Source organism: Coffea eugenioides, chromosome 11 (genome assembly GCF_003713205.1).
Source record: "Coffea eugenioides isolate CCC68of chromosome 11, Ceug_1.0, whole genome shotgun sequence".
NCBI classification, from domain to species: domain Eukaryota; kingdom Viridiplantae; phylum Streptophyta; class Magnoliopsida; order Gentianales; family Rubiaceae; genus Coffea; species Coffea eugenioides.
In genome coordinates, this window is record NC_040045.1 from 9,831,787 (window position 1) to 9,850,402 (window position 18,616).

The 18,616-nt window shown below is 33.0% G+C and overlaps 1 protein-coding gene across 1 annotated transcript; it reads right to left on the reverse strand.

Annotated features, from left to right (window-relative positions):
* Positions 1-5,336: 5,336 nt before the first annotated feature.
* On the reverse strand, positions 5,337-14,140 carry LOC113751819 (pectinesterase-like). Its single transcript, XM_027295973.1, has 2 exons — positions 13,011-14,140; positions 5,337-6,230 (listed from the first exon to the last, which is right to left on the reverse strand). The coding sequence occupies exons 1-2, from the start codon at positions 14,074-14,076 to the stop codon at positions 5,530-5,532; spliced, it is 1,767 nt and encodes a 588-aa protein (XP_027151774.1). The 5' UTR covers positions 14,077-14,140; the 3' UTR covers positions 5,337-5,529.
* Between the last annotated feature and the right edge of the window lie 4,476 nt (positions 14,141-18,616).

An 18,616-nucleotide genomic window follows, 5' to 3' on the forward strand; every position in this document is an offset into this window, starting at 1 on the left:
AAACCATGCATAGCGAGATCAAGGGGAAAATGGTCATTTTGGTACCTCATATTTGAAGTTTTGGCCAATTTAATCTTTTATCTATTATTGTGACCATTTTATTTCTTTATTTTTACAAAAAAAAAAAAAACAATTTAGGACCTCTAGCATTAATCCATCTATGGAATGTGCCTTGTTAAAAATGACCATCTTGATCAAATATCTTTAGGTTTGTTTTCAAATTTGTCCTTTCAACAATTTAAATTATCATTTTTACAAAATAAAGTCAATGTAATTTTAAAAAATCCTAATGGAACCGACTCCATACACTATAAATCTACACTTGAAACAAAAAATGAGCAAAATAGGTTAAAAAAAAAATACCACTCATTCTAAATTCTGTGAATAGTATGATCATTTTTCTATATGTACATAAGATACTAATGGTTGATACTATGAAAGGTGTTGAAGATACTAATTCTTCAAAATAAAGGATCCTTGAAAGATTAATTGATACTATCTTAAATATCAAAATCAGGAAAATAGTAGAGGTTATGTTTTGTGTCAATCTCATATATTAACAAGACATTAAATTAGTTTCAACATCTAAAGATAAAAAAGGTGAGTACTATCTTTAGTTCTAACTTGAAATTTCATAAAATTTTGGTAGTTCAATTGCTCAATTTACATATACAAATGCCATTGGAAACTTGATGTCTGCATTGCACACTCTACAAGACCAAATATTTCATGCTTAGTTTGTAGATTTGCAAGGTTTACCAAAATCCCGGTATAGACCATTAGAGGTCTATTGGGAGAGTAATTGTTTACTCTTATGCTAGTTGGTCCACTAGTGCGAGGAATTCTACAAGTGAGTGGATATTCATTTTGGATGGTAGTGTAATTATATCGACTTCTAAGAAGCAAACGGTAACCGCTCATTTCATCATACAAGTTGAAGTCATAACTTTGGTTACTGGCTGCATAAAAAGGTGAATTAGTTTAGGATTTGTTATTTGTTGACAAGTTATGGCCATAACCTATGCCTCCGATGTCTTTATACCGTGGCAGTGTAACTACAATGTCTAAAGTTTTGAACTATGTGTATAATGTTACATTTAGGCATATTAATCTAAAAAATAAGTATTTTAGACAAATGTCAAAAGGATGGCATTGGCATTAGTGGTGGAGCCAAGATCTGAGAGTAGGTAAGGTCAAAGTTTAATGCAATAAAACTTCTACAAAGTAAAAAGTGTAATATAAAAAGAAAAAAAAAGTAAATATTTCCTACAATATCATCGTTAGATTCATGACATATGTGTAAAAGTTGAATTTCAAATTCAAATTTTGTATAGTTGTCATTCATCCAACGCTGATGATGTATATACTATCAGTGTAGGAAATATTAATCCAAAAAAAAAAAGCAAAACTATAATATTAGATATGTATTGTAATTGTCCTCTATGAATACTCAACTTCTGAAAATACTGCAAAATCAGCTCATTGTCAATTTTATTAAATATATATTTTTAATGTAAGTAACGAAACAATCATTCATCCATCAATCACCATAAGACATGCAATCGATTTTTGACAATCTTCACTGCTAAAAAGGTCATTTCCACGGCTGCTGTAGTAATAGGTAAAGTAACTGCTAATTTTATAAGCAAATAGACTGATGAATATACAATATCCCTTTTAGTCTTAACTTACTCTACTGTAAGGCTAGCAATTCCTTTTAATTCTGCAAATTCATTGATAGGGTGCATATCAAGGATATAAGTATCAATCTGATTGTCATGAACCATCAGATCAATTGCAAAAAAAAAATACTCAAATGGATAGAATTTTGCAAAGTGAATCAACTTTTCCTTGTCAAAAGATGAAAAATCATTATTTGGAGCAGGATATTACATACAAACAAGCAATTCAGCATTTGCCTTAGTCAAATCCTCATTCAACTCGTGAAACCACACTATAAAATACTTTACAGTGGTGTAAGTGTGAAATATTTGGAATTTTTCGCTTTGACTTTCCTTTAAGAACATATTCGATGCAAAATGCAGTAACCTCAACTTCATATTCGATGCAAAATGCAGTAACCTCATCTAACAATATATCCCATCCAACATCTTTCATTAATTGCAATCGCTATTTAGCAATTTTAAATAGACTCATTGCATTCAAAATATCTGATCTTTTCTATGCAATGCTAAAGATAGCTTATCTGTTATCCCCAACAAATTTTTGCGTGTCATTTGTGAACTTCAAGCGTCTTAGCTAATCTCTTGTGTCTGTTATTCCCAACAAATTTTTGCATGTCATTTGCGAACTTCAAGCGTCTTAGCTAATCTTTTGCATGTCATCTTTTTGGAATAAGACTTCAAAATTAGGGATAGGAATCTGTCTCAAGTTGCAATAGCCTACCCATGTCCAAAGAGATTTTTGGTGGGATGCATATTCTAATTTTGAAGTTGGGTTTGAAATGGTATTAATCCCATTTATGCCCATCAATTGATGGAAATTCTTGGAAAATACTGGGGTGCCCATTGGGTCTAAACATCTCACCAAAAATTTAATTCACCCAAGAACTCCTCTCTCCCAAACAAATATACTTTGTTGTTGTTACTAAAAATATGGAGAATAAAGCAGGTCATGTGGTTAGAAATTCTTTCGTCATCAAATTCTGTTCTCCTTTCTCTTCTATATTGCAACGAAAAGATTAAGATAGTAATTCCAGATTAAATTTTAAATTAGACCATCTAGTTATCTGGGTAAAATGATTCTAAAATTTGTTGACCGTTAAGTGAAATAAAATATAGGAAACTGTGTTATCTTTTACTTGTTGAAACTAAAGCATTTAGGTTGATGTGCCTCTGATATATATATATATATATATATATATATATATATATGAAAAGTTTTAATGCAATGAAACTTTCATCTTTGCACCTTATTGTTGGGCTACAACTAATTTCACTAGCTATGTGAAAAGTTTTAATATGACTAAACTTTCATCCTTGCACCTTATTGTTGTGCTACAACTAATTTCACTAGTTATGCTTTTCCACAAGCTCTAGTAGTATAAGTACAAGTCCATACAATGGCATTTCTTTATAATCATAAATATAAATCTTTTAAAGTTTTTAGAGGACTTATTTTTTCCTAACTAAAATTTAGCAACAGTGGAAATCAAAGATTAAAAAGTATATATACATAGAAAATTAAAAAAAAAAGAAAATTTGAGTAACAAAAGGAATTCAGAAAAAAATAAATTCATAGTAGGAACAAAAGAAATTTAATAAATAAAAAGTATTAAAGTTATATAAAAATAAAAAATAATTTTAAAAAAAGAATAAAAAATAGATTTTGGATATTGGGTGGAATCAATCTAAACTCATTTCAAAGTGATCTTACCCAAATTAGTCCCAAAACACATATCAAAGTGAAAGTGATCTTACCCAAATTAGTCCCAAAACACATATAGATAAGGTTAGGTCTAAATCCATATTATTCGATCTCATTTCAAATCTAAGCAGATCTCACTCATCCCACTCATTTTGCCACCTCTATTTGAAAGGAACAGTGAACAATTTGCATTTCATTTTTATCGGAATGTATTAAAACTGTACAACAAAAGTCACCGAGTGTTCGTTTTACTATTTGAAATCTAATCATTCAGGGATATACACAATAATTATATATAGATGTCAAATGTGTACGTTAATTAAAGTCCCATGCAGTATATTTAAAACTCAAAATGCGTGGCAACTTGCAATGTGCCCGATCACTTGGATGTACAAAGTCCAATAAACCCGGTAGCTTTTGCTTTAGAAACTCGGTTGTGGATGACTGCTTTCTGTTAAAGGCCGCGTAAAATCAACTAGCTATAGGGCTCTTTTGCTCAGCGTATGACAATTTCGAGAAATTTCTAATATTATGATGATTTTTAAAAAAATTCTACAAAGGGGATATTTTTTGTATGGTATTCTGTAAAAGGGGTGTTCGCATTTATCAAATGCGAGTTCCTTGAGCTCGCATTTACCAAATGCGAACTCTCCCTGAATTTTCCAACAAATAAAATACAAAAAAAAAAAAAAAAAAAAGAGGTCGAAGACCTCGCATTTAAGGAATGCGAGGTATATGACCTCGCATTTCTTAAATGCGAGGTAAGGTCTTCATCAAGCGAGTGATACACGCCTGCTTCGAGTTATCAGAGAAATGAGGACGAAATTGTTGATAACAACGAAGGCCCAAAATGGCTCTCTCTACTCGTAATCATATCTGGGGTTACACTCTGTGTCTGGGGTTATCCTGCATTTTTGTGCTCAAGCAAATTGTATTTCAATATAATAGAGTTTACAAACACTAGACGGCAACCCAACTTCCAAACCTTGAATATGAATAGCTCTGGAAGCATCATTTCTTCCAGCCACATTCTGCCTGCCTGCCAGTCAACCGTTGCTGGAGATTTCATCCGAAATTCAGCTAGATCCCCAAGGATAGATTCTCAAGGTGTCCGAATTAGGCTAGCTCAATATCAAAAGCAGCAAATACAAGAAGGCACAGGCTGTCAATGTCCCAAATTTAGAGCTCTGTTAGTTCCAGTGGAAGATGAGATCAATGAATTACCTCAGCAATGGCGGACAATTGAGATGCTTGGACTGGTGTCTACCTCAGCAGAAGAGAAGAGAAAGTGACCGCCAATTTCTGCAGGCTACGAAACATATTTTAATTGGGTTTCAGATTGAGTACCTCGCATTCGACTCACCTCGCATTCCAAATCTGCGAGCTTTCTGTTGCCTTTTTTACTTTTTTCCAAAGCATTTCTCATTTTTTTTGGAACACTAACCTCACATTTGTGAAATGCGAGTTCATAGACATCGCATTTCACAAATGCGAAGACCCTCATGCTAGAACTAAGTTCAAAAATTGCCCCCCTTGTAGAATAATTTTTTTTTTCCATCACAATTTTAGAATTTTCTCTGACAATTTCAACCTTTAGATGATATATAATTGAACGTTTTGGGCACTCGAAAATGTAGCAACTGGCCAATGCTTTCCATAGCAATCCCAATAGCAAAAGATGAAGTGGAAAAAAGTTTAAAAAGGAAAAAAGGTGCTTGTTTGGGTTCAGCGTGGTTCTGTTGTCTTATTTAATTGTGTACACGATGCCTTAAGATTGAGTAAGTAATGTTTCAGACATTTCGAGGTTTTCACCTTAAATTGATGTGCCAACCCTTGGGCGATCTTCCAGCGTTGCTGGTACCTGCTAAAAGGCTCGCTAGCAGATAAAAATTTCAGTTTCAGGTTACTCCCAAAATTCAATCATAAATAAAAATTTGCAAGAGAGAGCCAAACCGATTATGTGAGCATACGTTCTCACTTATTGATTCCCCAGTTTACTAAAACAATAGGATCAATTTCTCCAGAACTGCATGCCTAGAATGGTGAAGGGTTGTTTTGTGGGGGGGGGGGGGGGGGAGGGGAGGTGAGGGGACCCTAGCTAGCTGAAGAATCTAACTGGAGAGTATTACAATGACAACCAATTCAGGAGGGTGTCAAATTGGGATAAAATGGGATTCCAGTATTAGGCAGCCATGCAGTTCCCTGGATGAAATTTCCGACCGTAAACTGACTGGCAACGGTGGTATTGGTGATGACCCTGTAACCAGGCCATTTTACTCTGGCAGTGGTGTTTGAACCGGGTCCTCTATTCTTATACTCCCCATAGAAAAGGGTTGACAATGCAAAACTACCGTTCCACGGCAACCATCCAGCAGGGTCTATCAAGCTTTCCATGTTTGACAGAAGGTAAACAGTTCTTGAATATTCTCTCCACGGACGACCAAGATAGCTTCTAAATGAGGATAGGACGGGAAGCAAATCTGCTGCTGCAGCAACTTTGCAGTTCAAGATCGAAATCCCAGTATTTTGGTTAGGATCCTCTCTTCCTTGGGCAGTGAATAAGTTTTGCTGGTTTGGGTTTGGTCTCCGGGCATAAAGGTTGCAAAGTTGGAATACAACAGCGGCATTCCCGAAGATGAAGTCGACTGTACCATACACATCGCATTCCCTATAAAATTGTCGAAGGGAATGCACGTAGAGCGTGTCCTGGTAGCCGATGAAGCTGCATTGGTAGAATGCTGAGAGATCTGAGCCACTCCTCAGGGCCACTGCTTGGTGTTGGCTAGGTCCAGCGTAGTTTTCAACGGTGATCCCTCTGGCAATGAATCCATCTCCCACCACAGCTGCAAATTTTCAGATAAGCAGATCAGTGAATTGTTCGGTAAAATTGCTGATGAGACCTTGGCTTGATAATGTGGACTAGTTCACAAGGTGGAAGTCCCAGATGTCTCCAAATTTAACATAAGGGAAGTTAAGGGACATGGACATCGAGGAGGCGAACATCTATAGTACACGCACAACCTTTGGCCACTGTTTGATCTGTAGGTCACTGTATATCTCTTGAACTCATTCCAATATGAGATTCCCAGAGCTTGAGTTGGAGTTGCCTCAAGAAAAGAACAAATACTCTTCGAGTTACTTAATTCAAGAGGATCCCAACATGAGAAGCCTAAGTAAATGGGATATCCACGTGCAACTAAGGGCGGGGACTGCTGTCATAATTAAGTTGGTTTTCCCACTAAGGCAAAAAATTTAGGATTTGCATGGATTAGGTGTTTTTACAAGTATATATTAAAAACTTTCACAGAAGATATATATTGGAAATATTCTTACAACTTAAAATTTGATTGGTATATTTTTGAGATTTTTTTCTTCCCTACCACAGCCATCTATCGCCCTCTCTCCACCCCCTCCCAAGCCACCACCAGCAAGCAATGCCGCTGCTTAAGATAGATGATAGAGTTGGTAGCGGGGAAGGAGGAGAGGAGAGATAATAGTAGTAGTAGGTGGAGAGAGAAAGAGGTGGTAGAATTTTTATTTTTTGAGTGTTTTTTTTAGGTATTATTTTAGATTATATTTGAAGTGCTTTTTGAAGTGTGCTACTATAACATTTGTATGTGAAAAACTCCTAATTTAAACAGGCTCTCAAACCTTAAGTCTAAGGTTCTATTGAAGCCACTGATACGTGGAAGATAAATCATTGTTAGATCTCTTTTATAAAATTCTATGTATAATTTCTTATGAACAAGGTAAAAAGTTTGTTATTGATGTGGAAAGGTTACACCCTCCCACTTCAAGATGGGAACTATAGAAACAAGGTTGTATGTTTTCAATGAAGACATGGACATTAATGGCACCGTAAGAATGGAAGGTGCATTAGAAAAAATTACAAAATACTTGTGCGACCTATAATTTAGTAAAGTGGTGAAAGAGAAAGCAAGGAAGGTGGAAGACAAATTATTAAAAAAGAAAAAGAGAAAGAAAACAATAGCATTATTATGATTACAAGATTATGACACATTTGTGCCTCATATTTTAAATCATTATCTTGTGATAAGACAACATTACTATGCTTTCTTTAAAGCATATATCATGATAGTTAACCTAATGGTCAGGGGATGGATTTTAGAAATCTCCATTGAATTCTGTGTCTCACAATTGGAAGTGGAAACAGAAATGAGAGACATAGAACCCAAAAAAAAATGCCAAGAAAACAAGGGAGGCTAGACTAGCTCCAAGAAACTGTCCGGGTTTGACGCTCATGAGATTCTACTAGACGCATTTTGCGACAAATCGGCCCTACTTCTGCAGTTCTACTTTAAACACATTTTGAAAATTAAGAAAATTGACATTTGAAATTTGAAAATGTTGACAGAGTATCTGAGGGTCCATGTTTGAAGCACACAGACCACAGATCCAGCTCTTTAGGCTAGAGTGAATGGCGCCGGTAATCCTCGGAGAAGCCACAAAAGGATGCCCAAACAAGAAAATAAGAAAGCATAAAAGGGCCCCTTCCTACAACAACTATAGCTCGTTTGTCGAAAAAGAAATTGAAAGAAAAGAAAGCGTTTGGTAGAGAAAGTGTGTGTGTGTGTTTCTTCTTTTTTTGTTAAATGAAGAAAGAAAGAAAACAAAAAAGTGGAATGATTTGGGATGATTGTAACTTAAAATTTCTCTCCAAAGTTGGAGAGCAGATGGAGAGAAACATCAACTAACACTAGAAAAAGATGTCAAAATACTTATTCAAGGCTAAGGACAAAATTTAATAGATGTAAGTCACAATATTTCTTTTTTAATATCTAAACTCCCAAACAAGAGAAGAGAAAAGTCTCACCAACTTCTCCACCCCCCTCTTCCCCAACCCCCCCCCCCCACCCCACAAAAAAAAACCTAACTTACCATTTCTTTTCTTTACTTTCTAACTCCTAATGAAAAGACTGCAGAGTCTAATAGTATCTCATATGATCTTCAGAAGGAATCGAACCAATGTTTCTTTGCCACTTCAAAGTGAGTTAAAAATTGAACTGATAGAATTCATTAAACGATGTAACAACTCTACCCAGTTCAAATATTACATTTCATTTTTGTCACCACAAATCAAGAGTGACGCAACAAGTAACTCCTCAAAGAAGTACACTATTTTCCTCCCCTTTAAAAAACAGAATCATTTGTATGATATAGGGTGTCAAGCGGGTTTTTTGAGTCGGGTTTCAATAAGGTCAAATTCAACTCACAAGTTATATGAATTTTCAGGTTTCAGACTCATTTTAAAAGATTCAAATTCAACTCACACTGTTATATGAGTTGCATATTTAAATCGAGTTTGGCCCAAACTCATAATTAAATAGGTAAAATACCAAAAAACTCCCTATAGTTTGTCAAATGTACAATTTAACTCCCTTTGATTTGGAAACTCACACTATAATTTCCTATGGTTTCAATTCAATTGAAATTGAACGGAAAGCATTCAATCTAACAGTTTTATGTGAAATGTCAATATTGTCCTTATATAAATGAACTCCCTGTAGCTTGTTGAATGTTCAATTTTACTTCCTTTAGTTTAAAAAATTGCACTATAACTACTTGTGATTTCGACTAAATTAAAAATTGAACAGAAAGCATTTCACGTATAGCAAGAGCAATATTGATATTTCACATACAACCGTTAAATTGGATGTTTTCCGTCTAATTTTTAATTTAGTCGAAACAACAAGAAGCTATAGTGTAGGTTTCTGAATCAGCGTGAGTTAAATTGAATATTTGACAAATCACAGGGAGTTTTTTGTATTTTATCCTAATTAAATAAATAATTATATATAATATATTTTATAATTATGAATTAATATAAATTTACATATAAATTATTAACATTTTATGTCATAATATGTACTAGTATTCAAGACACACACTAATGTGTGTGCAACAAATAAAAAATATTTGTGAAATTTTTGAGTATATTTATTGAAATCATTTTCAAAAAAATTGGTTTTACGTTTTGAAAATACATATGTAAAAAATTCACTAAAATAAAAGTTATAAAAAGTAGTTATTTGGTAGTTATTCATAACCATAATTGATATTTGCTAATTAAAATTAAGATTTACTGAATAAGTGAAAAATAGAACATGAAAATATACATAGTACTTGGTAAAAAATCATATTGGTAGTGGATAGTTATCAAAGATAAATAGATTTTTTGTTTATACCAAAAGTTCCCTCATCATCAAGGGTAGTTTAGAAAGTATATAATAAAGTAACATATTTATTTACCACAAACCCCTTCCTCTCCCTTTATGAATAGATATTATTATATATATTTTACATATATAACAATATACTCATATATGTGTTGCACTTTAATTGGGCTTGATCATAGTATGGTTTAAACTTGATTCACATTTAGTTTGAGTCTAATATTTAGATCCAAATTCTGTTCGATCCAACTAAAATTTAGGTTCAATGAACTTTTTTGCGACTAACAGGTAGAGTTCAAACTGACCCGACCCATTGATAGTTCCTGTTTGACGTGCATGATGGCATGGTCCCATGGCTTTTACTGAACTACTTTTGCTTTTGGTACACCAAAATAAGGAATGAATAAAAGTTGGGCGGGTCCTGCCATGGTTAATGCAAATTTTTATGGTTTTTATTCTTAGTATAATGCTTTTTATTTGCAGGGACTCTTAGTGTAATGTTTATTTTAATGTTTTGGCAGTCATGGTCATCAAAGTGGTACGACTCGATGATGTAACGTTTACATGATACATTTTTCATGCTATTGAAACTCTCATACTTCCTATTTCTATTTTGATCTATCCTAAAATTATTATTGTTATTTACCTTGAATGATAAATATTATCTTGTCTACTTTTCACATTTACCCTTCAACATGTTGAGAAAAGCTTGTGAGACCCATAGTGTCATGCTTAACTTTTTTACAAAGAATTTTGAAGAAAGTGGACGTGACATTATTGGCATCCAGGAGAACAATTTGAGAGTCACTACAAGACTTGACCGCACAGCCCACATGTTTCTTTTCTTATTTCCACCAATGAAGCTACAGCCAACGCGGATAGAAAAGGAGAGGGATAGTATCAGAAAGCTCGGTGGAGGTCTCTGCTAATATCATCGGACACTTTTAAAGTTTTAAAAATATCACTTACTTCTTCTAATAATTATAAAAAAATATATTAACTTTCACTTAATACATAATTCACATATTAAATAAATAAAGTTCAAAAAAATTAAAAAAAAAAGAAACAAAAATCACTTTCTTCTCTTTCCCTTTTTTCCAACATTCTCTCTTACTCATTTTTTTGGATGACTACACAATTTTTTATTTATAAATTATATTTAATTGAAGTTTATTTATTTCTACTATTTGTGATTGTGATAGAGTAGGATGTGATTTATTTGTTCATTTTGAGTTGATTTTTGTAATGATTAGTAGTACAACTTAAAGGCTTGGACTAGAGGTTGATAAGAAGTTGGGAAAAAATATAAGGTTCATAAGAAGTCAATCTTAAAGATATAAAATTAAATTAGTGCAAGTGTATTTATTTAGAAATATCTTTTTATTTTTCAAATTTATATTTTTATGAAGCATGACTTTGTGACGTGGTGATGCTATTAGAGATTGCTTTTTAGGTGGTGATTTTTGGAGTAAATAAAGTATTTTAGGAGTATTTTTATTTAACAAAATAAGAAAAAGAGTAGTTTAGGGTTTTCAAAATTTTGTTATACAAATAAGAAAAGTAAGGAAGGTAAGTGATAATTTTAAAATCTAAGAGGTCCTAGATGATAAAACAAGTGCTTTCCAATATTTTAAAAGAAATCTCAAGGGAGGTTCCAATACTATCCCAAAAGGAAACTAAAACAAAATAAGTGCTTTCCATACTACTGTTGAAAAAAAAAAAAAAAAGCACAACCTCCAAAGTGTGAGAAAAAAATTTGGGACAGAAGAAATAATAACACAAGCTACAAAAATTTAAGGTGGAAACATATCCATTAAAAAAAAAAAAGAAGTCATCAAATCTTTTTTATCCGTAAAAAACAGCAATAATCAATTGGTTTGACCATTGAAATTGCATTTTGCAATAAAGCTCTCACGCTTTTCAAAGCTAAGAGTCTGGTTGTCAGTAATCTTGTCAGAAGAATTAGTATATAATTCAACATGACCGTTTGACAATTAAAGCTCCCAGCATAATACTCTCTCCGTTCTAAATTGTTCATCACATTTTGCATTTTCAACTTTTTAAAAATAATAGTTTGATGGTAATATTAGTAGATTTATTTGCAAAGTTGTCCTCAAATTTTGAATTTTGAATTTAAATTTAGTAAATATATACATATATATATAAAGTTATGAATAATATTGAAAAAAGAGTTTAAGAATAACTTTGATTTTAATAAAATAATAAATATTTTAAAACATATCAAAATAAAATATGTAACACTTTCAGTGAAACAGTAAGAAATAAGTATGCGAAATTAATGACTAGTGGGAGAAGGTCCTGCGAGGACAGAGGTGCATGTGCATTTAGGATTTATTCAGCAATTCGATGCAAAATGCAGTGTCGATGGAGCAATTATTCATTTCCCCCAAGCCACGTACTCTACTGGACCAGTGGAGTAATATGTTATGTGGCAGCATTACTTAATTGGAGACCAACAATCGGTCGACGCCGACACTATGCTTGGGGAACGGAGACTTGTAGATAGTAACAATTATTACACAAAACATATGATGAGAGTTTGTGTGTGGTTTGGATGGAGTATTATTTAAATTACTCCCTCCGTCCCATTTGATAGTCCTGTATTCCTTTTTCATCCATCCCAAATTATAGTTCACTTTTCAATTGAAAAATATAGTTATATTTTAATTTTCCTAAAATACCCTTATTCAATGTAAGGAGTTGTTACTATAAACCTACACCATTTAACGAGAGTTGATTCTTTTTTTATCATCAATTCAAGTTCCCATAAAATTATACCATATTTAATATGAGAGTATTTTAGAAAAATAACAATTTAAATTTACTTTTCCAACAAAGTTAACTACTTTTTCTTAAACTGTGTGAAAAAGAAATAAGACTATCAAAGTGGGACGGAGGGAGTAATTATTATAATATTTTTGTGATATGATATATATATAAAATATAAATAATTTAAAATATAAATAATAAATTGAAAAGATACGTTATTTATAACTCAAGAAAAAATAATATTTAGACAAAAAATGCCATATGGAAATATCAAAAAAAATTTAGTATCCAAACACGCTCCTATACAAACGAAAATGCCATATGGGTTAGGAATTAGTGAGTATGGACAGTATTAGCAGTGTGTATAGTATTTTTCACGTACGGTGTGCTTGGATCAAAAATTATTTTATAAAAATTTATCTATTTACGTCTCAAACATATTTTTTTATTTTATATATATTACATTTAAAAAATATATATTATAATATTTTTTTTTCAAAAAATTATCTCAAATAATCTCTTTTCCAATCCAATCGCATACTAAAGAATTAACCATCTTTCTACTCCTACAACAGACATGAACAAGAAAAGAAAAAGAAATAAATAAAAAGAGACGGAGAAGATGGGAGTTGTAATTACCGACTGTGGAAGAGCGGAACGTAGTCCATCCTGCCCCCACGCTCCGGTTGCCCTTTATCACTGTCTTTCCGATGCCATCTCCCATAAACATGATCATTGTCTTCCTCCTTTCCACCTCAATGTACTCGAAGTAGGCCCCGGCCTTTATGTAAATCACGAATCTGGTGGTGCTAGAGTTTGGAGCCGCCTGTAACGCGTCATTGATGGTGGTGAAGTTGCCGCTGCCGTCCTTGGCCACTGTCAGATTGACTTTAGTTTGGTTCAGGGGCGCCTGTAGCAATGCCCTGTCCTTCTTCTTCAACCAAGTCGGGAACCCATCTCCACTCTTCACCGGCGTCCCAAACTCTCCCTCCTCCTCCGGGAACACTGCACCTGCCGCTGCTTGCTGCTTCTTGACTCTCTTGAGCATGGCTAGCGAATTGCTGACATGGTGGGAAATCTTGCGAAGCCTTCCCTCGATGAATTTCCGGATGTACTTCCTCCCCGAGAAAGCGAAACCATCTAGACATGTGTCCTGATTGGTCATTGCGGCGCTGAAGAGGGTCTGCAGGTCCATGTAGTGCTGGAGAGCAGATTTGTTGGAGGACAGATCGGAGATGGTGGCCTTCAGCTGAGCAAAGGTGTCGTCCAGGAGCTGCAGGCAGTCTTCCAGAGCTCGACGGTCCAGCGGGTCCAGATTCTGTAACTTTCTGCGAATGCGGGTGCAATTTTGTTTGGAGTCCCTGACCTCGAACACGGTGGAGTTAACCATGCCTGAAATGATCTCCGGGAGCGTCCTCTGGCGAAGATCCGGGAATGTGGCCAGAGTGGAGACGCAGAGGTCTGGGTAGAAGGTGCCCTGGCATGTTGAGTGAGCAATTTGAAGGTGTTGGTGGACGTGAATACTACTTTTACTGGTGGTGGTGGTGCTACTACTAGTAGTAGTAGTAGTAGTATGTGAAGGTGATGGATGTTGTAGCACTGCGTTGGTGTTTGTGACAAGGGAGAAGAGGGCCAGCAGAGCGGCTAAAGTGAGCTGGAGTAGCTTTGTCTTGTTTTTGATGCCGCCCATTTTGAGTGGTGGCATTCCGCAGCTAAGCTGGTTAGCAGGTTAGAGTTTTGAGTGTCGGCGGTGTTTGAGAATCTGTGAGTGTGAGTAGGCTCACCAAATCCGTTGGGAGGATATATAGATTAGAATATTAGATGTTGTTGTTTTGTATTTTAAAACTCAGCTCGGACCGTCCGGTCGAACCAATTGAACCGTTGATCAGGTGATTGTCCGAGTCCAGTTATGCTTCAAATCCAGTAGGGCTAACAAATCGCTTCATTTAGTGAAAGCCAGTTGATTGGGAGGGTCCAACAAGTGAACCGTCAAATCGGAACAATTTTTTTTAAACCAGTCCGGTTCATTCAATTGGTAAAAAAATTTTTAAAAAAAAGTAAAAGTAAAAAAAAATCCTACAAACTAATTAGACAGCCGCAACTTATATTCGATTCAAGTCAAAATCAAGACTCCAATCATCTTCCTTTCTTTCATTTCTTATTTTTCACCTAATTTTCTTCAATTTTTTCTCTTCCTAATTATCCCTCTCTTCATCATCTCATCATTAATCTCTCAAATTCCTTCAATAAAGTTTAATTTTGTGCCTAAACTGTATGTGTAGGTTTGATTTCCTAATCTATGATTTTTTTTTGTTTTACTTTGTAATTTACTAATTTTCTAAAGTAAGATTCTTATTTTTTTGGTGTCAAGCTTGTCATATTGATATAATTATAGCTCTTTTTTTCTTGCTTTTCTTTTATTTTGCTATGTATCTTCGTTTGTCTTTTAGTTTATTTTATTATAAACTTATTAGCAAAAGGACTATACTTATGATCATGTGTCTAAACCTTTATAGTGGGATGTGAAAATTGCAGATATGATAAAATTAGTAATATATAATTTATTTTTATTTAAATATGACGACACTGGCCAAAAACAGTCAGTCAAATATTTGAACTAGTGACCCGTGACCCAGTAACTTTTCCGATTCAATGAACGATCTTGGCTTTAAAACCTTGGTAGATACGATATAAATATGTTGAAGTGTGATGGAAAAAAATTTAAAATGACTAATTTTAAATCCCTCAAATAGAGGAAGCTGTAACTTGTGAGGCCCCGCATCTTGTTTTCCTCTTGATTGTCTGGGAAATGTATTGTACTCTTCTTGAGTTTTGATAATTTCCTATCATCAATTTGACACTCAAGGTACATATTTAGAATAAATTATATCCTTACAACTTAAGGTACATATTTGTGGAGAGAAACAATTAAAACGTTTGCTAAATAAATTAACCATAATTTAGAATTAAAAAACAACTAACTTGCTATATAAAAAGGGAATCGATACTAGGTGCACTTTTTCTATTACTGTACTTGATAGATAAAAGGAGTCATATATGATGTACGTGATAAATAGAAGGATTTAGACATGAAAAATAATTAAGTTATTTAAAAACTAAATTAATCATAATTTGATTATGTTAAAAAGGGCTCCAGTAGTAGACTAACTTTTTAATGTACTTGATGATTAAAAGGAATTGGGTATGAGGAAACTTCGATTCTGTTGTTTCTTTTTACTACCATAGTGATAATAAGAATCTTAAGGTAAGAAAAAAATATTTATTTTGTTATATTTGAAAGTTGTTACTTTTTGGTTGTAGATGATGAAACTTTTTTGTTAATCATGTGTAATAATGGCCCCATAATTGAAATAAAAAGTTAGATTGAATCGTTAAATGAACTATTATTATAAATGAGGGAAGCTTTTGGAATTAAATGAACTTCTCACACCTAAAATTATTTTTATTATTGCTTTTTTAATTGGAATAAATTATTACAAAGATGTAGGTTTCAACGAAGGTTATTCATATTTTCAAAACCATAGGGAATGACAACAAAGTTGTAGAAACTTGAAGAGAGGTTTTTGAAATTATCCAATTGAATAACAGATTCACAATAGATGCAAAGCAGCTACAATTTATACATGCTTCACGCTTGTATTAATTGGAGTTGGTGGAACCAGGTTTTGCATCAGTTCGTTGGTTAAAATGTTATACAAGAAGCCCGTGTCTATACTCTAAGAGTTCATATTGTCATTCTTCCCTGCTCCCCCCCCCCCCCCCCCCCCCCCCCATCCCAACCAAAAAAAAGACAAAAAACAAAGGCAACTTTCAATTTTTGTTTTTGATATTCTATTCTATTACAAGTAGGAGTCTTGAAGAAGAGAATGATGGGGGAAGGAGGGGAAGACGACTCCTGCTACTGTTTTTGTGGTGTGTCTGTCTACTGCTGCTACTCTATGACGGAATTGATGTTGGCAGGATTCGAACTTGACCAACACCCTTGGAAGAAAGTTTAGAGTTATTTGTATCCTTTAGGATCCATTACAAAATGTATCGGAAGGTATAACATATGATTCGTTTGATACTCACTCAAATTCGGGAATATATAGTGTCGATCTTGGTATTTATTCAATGAAGAAAATTTTGCTAATATAACAAAATGCATGTTTTCCACCATTACATACTCTTAATTTCAATTGCTTGACTATTTAACCACTACGGGTTATGCTAACCCGAAACCATATAGCTAACCACCGACCAATGACAGAGCCAGGGGGGCTGAGGGAGGCAAAGTTTTGAAAATTTTAATTCATAATATGTAAATATATGCATAAGACAAAGTTAGCCCCCTCTAATTTTTTATAATTTTAGTTTATATTATGAGAGTTTTTATATATATATATATATATATTTGTGTGCGTATGAATTAGTCACCTTTAATATAGTTTTTTCTTCAAAAAAAGTTATTTATTTTTTATTGTGCTAATTATTTAACATTCAAAAAATTAAACATATAATTTGATAATCCATAGTTAATTGACCCAATTTGATATATTATAATAAAAAACTCAATTCATAATTATCAATGGGCTAAAACAAAAATAATTACTTTATTAGTCCATATACAAATATACAACTTAGCCTAATTCATAAAAAATTTAAAATTAGTGATCTATACTCTTGTTGACCCATATACAAATATACAAATAATTACTATTCAGGCTTGGTGAAGACAAGAAATTGGGTGATCTACCCTGTTGGTGACAGATTGATTATATTTGTTCTCACTCTTCCTATGTCAACTGCAACTATAGAACAGGCATTTTCAATTATAAATATAATCAAATCAAAGATCCAAAACAAGATAAAAGATAATTTATTAAATGATTGTCTAACAATGTACATAAAAAAATAAAGTTGTTCAAAAATTTAGTACTGATTCAATTATAAATGAATTTAGTTCTATGAAAGAACATAAAGCTCAGTTTATTTTTAAGAAAAGAGGTTGAAATTCAAGGTATGCTAACATAACTTTTATCTTTTATTAATTGAAAATAGTTATATTTATATTGCACAGTTATATTTTTGTTTTTGCACAAGTGGCATATTAGAGTATTTTCTCATAATGTACAATTTGGGTAGTTTGTGATGTTATAAGATATTTAATGAAAGGTTATTTTTTATCCTAATTTTTGTTATGACTATGCTGCATATTTATGAAATAGACATACCTTTATAATTAAAGTTAATATTTGATATTTTAAGATGTCATATATTTAAATAAATGAAAATTATTTTGAACATAACATATTAAGATAATTTTGTTCAGAAAAATTTTGGCCCCCCTCCCAAGGAAAAAATCCTGGCTCCGTTCTGTAGTCTATAGAATGGACATTTTCAATTATGAAGATAATCAGAACAAAGCTCCAAAATAAGATAAAAGATAATTTATTGAATGATTGTCTAACAATGTACATAAAAAAAGGAAGTTGTTCGAAAATTTAGCATTGATTCAATTATACATGAATTTAGTTCTATAAAAGAACGTAAATCTCAATTTACCTTTAATAAAAGAGGATGAAATTTCAAGGTATGCTAACATAAATTTTATCTTTTTTTAATTGAAAATAGTTATATTTATATTGCATAGTTATATTTTTGTTTTTGCACAAGTGACATATTGGAGCATCTTCTCATAATGTGCAACTTAGGTGGTTTGTGATATTATAAAATATTTAATCAAAGGTTATTTTTTGTCTTAATTTTAGTTATGACTATGTTACATATTTATGAAATAGACATATCTTTATAATTAAAGTTAATATTTGATATTTTAAGATGTCATATATTTAAATAGATGAAAATTATTTTAAACATAACATATTAAGATAATTTTATTCAAAAAAATTTTGGCCCCCAATAAAAAAATCCTGGCTCCGTCACTACCACCGACAATATTTCTTAGAACCTATTTGGTATATAGTGCACTGTCAAATCAATCCATTTCTTTCCAGGAATGCATATGTAAAGTCCCAAATGCATGCTGAAAACAATTATAACAGGTCCCAAATGCATGCTGAAAAGTTGAGTTATCCTGCCACAAACGACACAAGTACACTTAACGCGTCTGGATACTGGACCAGCAATTGACAATATCATATGGGCGAAATACCAAGTAACTCCTTGTAATTGAGCAAGTGTACAAGCTAACATTTGCTTACAAGTGCTTGTAGATGGAAGGC